Consider the following 6897-nt stretch of genomic DNA (forward strand, 5'->3'; position numbering starts at 1 on the left):
AGGACTGACATCTATTTTGCCTTTGGCATCAAAATGTGAGAGATGCATGCAAAACACACGAGTCCCCACATCTCCTAGTTCCTGCATCCTATGTCTCCAAGTCCTTGTCCCTGCATTCCTCTCCCACTTTTTGTCAAAACACAATATCAACTTGGTTTCCGCTAAGTTATTAACCTACTGTGCTGGTATACAAACTTGCACACAAACTACATTCAGCTTTTAGAATCTCTGTACGGTGGTCAATTTACATTATCAACTCCGTTGATAAACCAAATTTTTGTATACATTAAGTTGTTGCCAACTCTACCTGGGCCTTTGTATGGAAACCATTACTTACAGAAAACCTTAACTATACACAACTCTTCCTCCAAGCCTACAAACCTTCTGCAACCTACACTTACACAGGAAAAAATAACAGATTCCCATTTTTGGATATTTTAGGGTATTTTGAAGAATACCAATAAAAATCCCAAATTTGGCAAAGTGAGACAAGTCCCAACCAGGAAATTCCCAACCAAGTTCCCTGATTGGGACTTGTCTCACTCTTTCAAATTTGGGATTTTTGTTGGTATTCTTTAAATACCCTAAAATACCCTGTGAATTACAAACTGGATTGTAATGCACCCTTCACCACTGACCATCCTCACAACCAATCACATTACTTTTCCCACTACCAATCACAACGCAAACCAGAGCATCATCACTACACTACATGTACGTATTTATATGCATTTGAATTTCCAACCATCAAGTGCTTGACTCTGAAGATGACTTCCACTGAGCTTGTTGAAACATCAGTCAATGCCAACAGTCTTACTCAGGACTACCTTCACCCAGGCCAGACAATAAAATTCTATCAAGGTATGTAACTCCTGGGTTCACACCACTTTCCAATAATTACAATTATTATTCACTACGTCCTTACCATTTTTCAGGTCTGATCTTTGAGGATGGCTATTAACACCGCTTGGTTCACCATGTGTAGCCCACCGTGTGTGTGCGATACCACAATGATTTGAAAGGTCTTCCTGAGTTTCAAAATCACTGTGGGCTATAATTAAATCAAAATGAAATTTAGAAGGCAAGAAGGGCTTTCTCTTGCTCCCAAATAAACTGCATATGAAAAAGTTAATCAAGCCAAAACCAGCAAGCTGTGATATTTACCCCGGATTTCTTCATCAAGGGCAGCAACTTTTCCTCGCTTTTTGATAATGCTATTAAGTTTAACAAAAAACACAATCATAATTATTGTACCATTAATAGCAGTTTTCGTATTTTAATCATGCATCAACAATTATCTGACTAGTTAACCCTTTGACGTCCAAACCGGCCGAAACCAGCCAGATTTAGTATTTTACCCTGTCTAACGCCAGACGATTTTACTCGTCAATGGGGAACCCCTGGGAGTCAATGGGTTAATACGGCTTTTAGAACAAAAGGATAATCTGTATCCCCTGAAACTTCTTTATAAACTTTCAATTTCCTTTCAAATGCTTTTTCACTGAACTGCAGAGACTGGTGAAAATAATTCAGAAAACAATATTATTTACAACTATATATGCACAAATTCTGATACCATGAAACTCAGTTTTAGAAGGTTTTGGAACATAATACACAAAATTTCAGTTGTATTAAGAGAAACTAACAAAGTCAGGTGGGATAAAAATTGTACCTATACTACCACAAACCAAGACCTAATAAAATTACAAAAATGACAACGAGACAACAATACAAAAGAAAAATATTCTTATTACCCCTATAAAACTGTTACTGACAAACGCGACAAAACAAAACAAACTTTTTATGTCCTACAAAACACTAAGAAAAAGTAATTCTGATTACAAATTTGCTTCAAGAAATTAACTTCCAGATGCTAAAATTGAAATCTGTACATACTGATACAAAATTGTCATTTACACCCATTCTGGTTGGCATTTTAAACTTAAATAGAACTAACTATATCCTTATTTGTAGTAATAGTTAATCAGGTTGAAATGATTTTAGAACACATAAAATTTCAACTACCGAATGGAAATTAAATGAAGGTTTCCTTAGTAGAATTTTGTTGGGATTGGATTTTCTACAGTTCCAAACAGTACTTGGCCCTCTAAATCATTCGTACTGCAGTCATTGGATTGATTTCAAGAAGTGGGCCTCTAAGCTTAGACTCAGTGAAAACGGTAAAAGGAAGCAAACTATGCTTCAAACCTTGCTTCACTTTGAAGACCTTGATAACCAAGTTTTTTTATATGACTTGCCTTTTTTTTTTCAGATGGGATTCTAAAATTGTTGTACAGTAGTTAATTATTTTGTTAGTTGATCAATTTAGCTGCAAGGCTGCAGTCCTACACATTCAGTAATTTTTTTTTTTTTATGTGACCTGCCCCTCCCTCTCTTGATTAAACCACACCTCTTAATTTGTATTACAGATTATGGGTATTATTCCGCCCCCAGTTGACGATTAAAATAGTCTGGCATGTGACAGAGTAAAATCTGATAAGTCTCACTCCCAGGTGTCAATGGGTTAAGCCCCTCCACCCCCTTCTCCACCATGCTTCCTTGTTTAATTAATAAACAAATTACTGCAAAAATGAAATAAATTTAACTGCCGGTTAAGACGGGAGACGTGTTCCTGGCACTTATATGGGAGTAATTGCAGAATACCCAGCCCACTTTGAACGGCACAAATTTCTTGCTTCTTGGTCCCGCCGACCAAACAAAATAATTATGTAATTAAGGCAGTTGAACAACTGCTACCACAGTGCCGCAGTTCCGTTGTCGTCGAATATTGAAATCTGAGTGAGTTTAAAGACTGCTACCGCATTGCCATGTGCGATGAATAATGAAGTCTGGGTTAGTTGATCGGCTGCCACCGCAGTGCCGCAGTGCAGTAGTCGAGGAATAACTAAGATTAGGTTAGTTTTACAAGGATTATAAGTGTAGAACTTTTAATTGTGTAGTTGAACAAACCGCAAAATGAAAGCTAAAATTGTAGGAAAGTGCTTTGGCCTAATCACTGAAGCGAGCGCTTGTAAATAGTTAATGGTGGCTTGTGGATTATAGAGCGAGGTAAATTCAAGCATAGCGCGCTTGTTTTGGCTCATCGATTAAAGAATGAGGTATAGATGTAGCGCGCTAATAGAACGAATACCTTGGGTGTTTGAAAAGTGTCTGTGATCACATGATTCACAAACGTAGGATATTCGGTGCGACAGATTAAAGAAAGGGTACAAGTAATGTATTTTGCTTTGTTGTTGTTGTTGTAAGAAACAGGCATTGATGCGCTCGATTAAGGAACAGTGTTGTTATTCATTTTGGCGACAACGGGACTGCGGGCCTACAGGAGCAGCAATTATCACTACAACTGACGACTTTGGGGCTGCAGGACTGCGGGTGCAGCATTTTGCGGGCCAGGTATTCTGCAATCTAGCCCTTATCTGGACAATTTAAGACAAAATAATTAAATAAATTGTCCATAAAAGTGCGAGGAGCGTTTCTCTCTTTCAATTTACGGCAAGTAACTGCAAAAATATGCAAGGTTTAATAGGTTAAATTAAACCGTCTTGAAATAATTATACTCGGAGCAGCCATATACTCTGAAATTCTTGGAAAGAAACGTGATAGTGGAAAAAGCTATGGAAAACACAAATGGTCCATCACGAGACATGCCATGCATCCATCTAAATAGAGTCGGATCGCATTCTCCTCTTGTTAGCAACGACTTAGAGACAAACAAATCAAATGAATTTCAATTGCAATCCACGTTGGCAATCTTTATGTCATGACATACACGACACTGGGCTGATATTTTCCGACTACTGGTGTGGATAGATCAGATTTTCTTCCGTTCCTATTAGCTTTACAAATCTTACTTACTTGCGTAAGCTACAAACTTTTCAACTATTGCAGTACTAGTTTTTGCCATATTTTCGTGAACTGTAATTTTCCACGATGATGTAAGCTTAATCATAGGCATGTGAATTGTAGTACGAGAGGACAGGCTTTTACTTTTAGGGATTTAGAATTCTGATTGGGTATTGCTTCACGATTTTTGTTCAATTGTTTTACGTCATGTGTGTCTTCTACACGAAGTAACAGCCAGCTAAGATTTGTCAAATTATCTACAAGGTCAAATGATCCTATGCGAGGCTAATGCATGATGCAAGACCCACCTCATTTTGCCGTGTCCATCGTATGCAACTCCTGTAATATTATAATATTTCAAGAAATGTTAATATAACGATCCAGTCCAAAGCACCATAAATATAGGATCACAAAGGAATGGAAGTGAGAATCACAAACCTGCCGAATCGTATCCTCTATACTCCAGTCTCTGAAGACCACTTATCAAAAGTTCGAGAATGTATTTCCGCTTACGTGGAACACAGAAGTTCAAATAGGCAAATATTCCTAGAAAAGAATAAGCAGTTAGCTCGAGTAAATGAATCACAGTACGGCAATTCACAAAAAGTAAACTACTACAGCAATGGAAGACATATCTTACCACACATAACGATGATTTCGTAAGCAAGCCAGCAATCAGATCGAAGAAAATTTCAAATGAATGAACGATGAAAAGAATCGATCGGAACACACCGTCCCGTTTTCATAGAATACACACTCGCTGACTCGCACTGCAGTTTACTAAAGTATTAAATTACTCAGACGAGAATCGCATTCATTGGATAATTCAAACAAAGAAAATATAATATCCAATCATGGTGAAATTTCATGGTGAATCACCGTGGTAAGTTGATTGCCTCCACCAATCGCCTTTTACGGCTTTGTAATTTAATATGGCGGACGTGGTGAACTGTTTGGTGAACTGTGTAGATCGTTTTTCACGTGACGTCACACGAAATTCTAACATAAAAATCTCGAAAATTTTTACCTACACTACATTTAATCCAGATTTAAATTTTTTCAAAACTGTTTTTTTCGTTTTAAATATTCAGCATTTTTAATTTCCGAATTCGCCATGCGTGACGGCATACTTCCGGTGTTCCTGGTTTTAGCACATGACCTTTCCTATTAACTTTCAACAGTTGCAACGTTTCAAGATTTTCTTGATGCGTATGTGTACCAGTTCATGAATGAAAAGAACGCGTTCTCGTGGCAAGGCGAATTTTATTTCCGGGGGCCAATATGGTACACCAAAATGGCGGCCAACTGAAATCTTGCAGACGTGACTAGGAAACCTATCAAAGTGCTTGCTTTGATGGTGTTGAGGATTAATAGTTTGTATAAACGATTGTAAATAAGGACTGTGTCATTCAATAACAAAACCATTGTTATGTTAGACTAAATATGCCCTTAAGTATTTTGGTTAATTTACATTTCTTTACCTTTTTTTCATGCTTTCATTTAAAATACAAACACCAAAATAAAAACTTTCTCAATCGACTTGAATGTTCTTAATACGTTCTTTAATAATTTTGGTTAATCTCAGCCTCAACGTTCTTATCAGAGTCGTAACGAGGTATATGGGATCATGGGATCAACAGCCTTTTTTAGGGGTGGGATCAGGGATCACAGCTCCGGGATCTGGGATCAAAACCCGTGATATCGGGATCAGGGATCTAGGATCAGACTTAACAAATTTTTGCGGGATCAGGGATCAAGATTCTCAATGTTTTTTGGATCAGGGATCAAAATTTCGGGCAAAAATACGGGATCAGTTATGAAAAAATATACCTCGTTATGACCCCGTTCTTATAAAAAAGGTTCTTATAAAAAAAAAAGTGTATAGTGTTTATGGAAATAATTATGCTTCTGCATAAAATACAAAATTAATCGTCATTAGTATGTACAGTTTACAGTGATCAAACAGATGAAACACCTGAACTGACAGCATGTAGTAAACAAACAAGCCTTGCAAACAATAACCATCAATTTTAATCAGCAACTAAAACTGAAATGACATGCACAGTAATCTCTTTCACAACATTTTCCGTTTGACTGACAATCTTTACTCCCTCTCTCTTCACTTCAGAACAATAGCAAAAATCTTTACTAATTAAAAAAGTCAACATAAAGCGTAGTAAATTTGCTTACTCGACTGCAATTTCACAGTCAAACAACTTAAAGCAGCTGACAACTGGACCGAGTCCATTTCACACAAAGAGCATGTACATATGATTGTTGAAATATGTCAGAATCTCTGTAAACACAGCGAACATTTTGAGGCCTTCTTCGTTTTTTTAGCTAGTTTTACAAAATATGTGAGGCAGCGAGGTATATATTAAGAAGGAAAACTTTACCTGAAAGCTAACCGTTGTAAGTAAGTGTTTTGGCTCTCGCTCTATTTTTCTTAGCTTTTCGTTGATTTCATTGAAATTTTCTCTTCTTCTCCTTCCTCGGCTTCTCTCGAGGATTTCTTCGCTTAAATTTCTTAATTTTCGTCACCTCTTCTCTCATGCTCTTTTCTGTTCTTTAATCCTTATCTCGTTGCTCGTCACTTTCTGGACAAAGGCACTAGAGGTGTCGCAACCAGTGATGCTATGAAAGCCAAGACTTGCTCGACACATCCCCTCACCGAGATCACCTTGTTACCAACACCCGTGTCAAAGAGAACACTATTGATATTTGCAATGCTGAATACGTTGTAAAGAAGGAGAACAAACACATTTGTATCTGGAGATTTGACTGTGATAGTGTTGGGTGTTGTTTCTGCAGTGTGAAGAATGTGCAAAATTATCTTTTGTCTGCAGTGGTGAGAGGACTTGCCGCCCACCAATGTGACCCGGTTTCGATTCCCAGACTTGGCGTCATATGTGGGTTGAGTTTGTTGGTTTTCTACTCTGCACCGAGAGGTTTTTCTCCGGGTACTCCGGTTTTCCCCTCACATCAAAAGATAACATTTGATTTGATTGCGTTAATTTGTTGATTTCAGTTTAC

At 37.6% G+C, this 6897-nt stretch overlaps 1 protein-coding gene across 1 annotated transcript in view; it reads right to left on the bottom strand.

The window, feature by feature from the left end:
* The window catches only part of LOC138007244 (glutamine--fructose-6-phosphate aminotransferase [isomerizing] 1-like), a 26383-nt gene extending 21745 nt beyond the window's left edge, over positions 1-4638 (bottom strand). Inside the window, exons 1-5 of the mRNA XM_068854044.1 lie at positions 4505-4638; positions 4303-4410; positions 4173-4203; positions 1165-1214; positions 926-1051 (exon numbers count right to left, since the gene is read on the bottom strand). Of these exons, the coding sequence (XP_068710145.1) occupies positions 926-1051; positions 1165-1214; positions 4173-4203; positions 4303-4410; positions 4505-4511 (322 nt within the window). The 5' untranslated portion in view covers positions 4512-4638. The remainder of the gene's footprint in view (positions 1-925; positions 1052-1164; positions 1215-4172; positions 4204-4302; positions 4411-4504) is intronic.
* Between the last annotated feature and the right edge of the window lie 2259 nt (positions 4639-6897).

The sequence above is a fragment of the Montipora foliosa genome, chromosome 1, assembly GCF_036669935.1.
Source record: "Montipora foliosa isolate CH-2021 chromosome 1, ASM3666993v2, whole genome shotgun sequence".
Lineage (NCBI taxonomy): Eukaryota > Metazoa > Cnidaria > Anthozoa > Scleractinia > Acroporidae > Montipora > Montipora foliosa.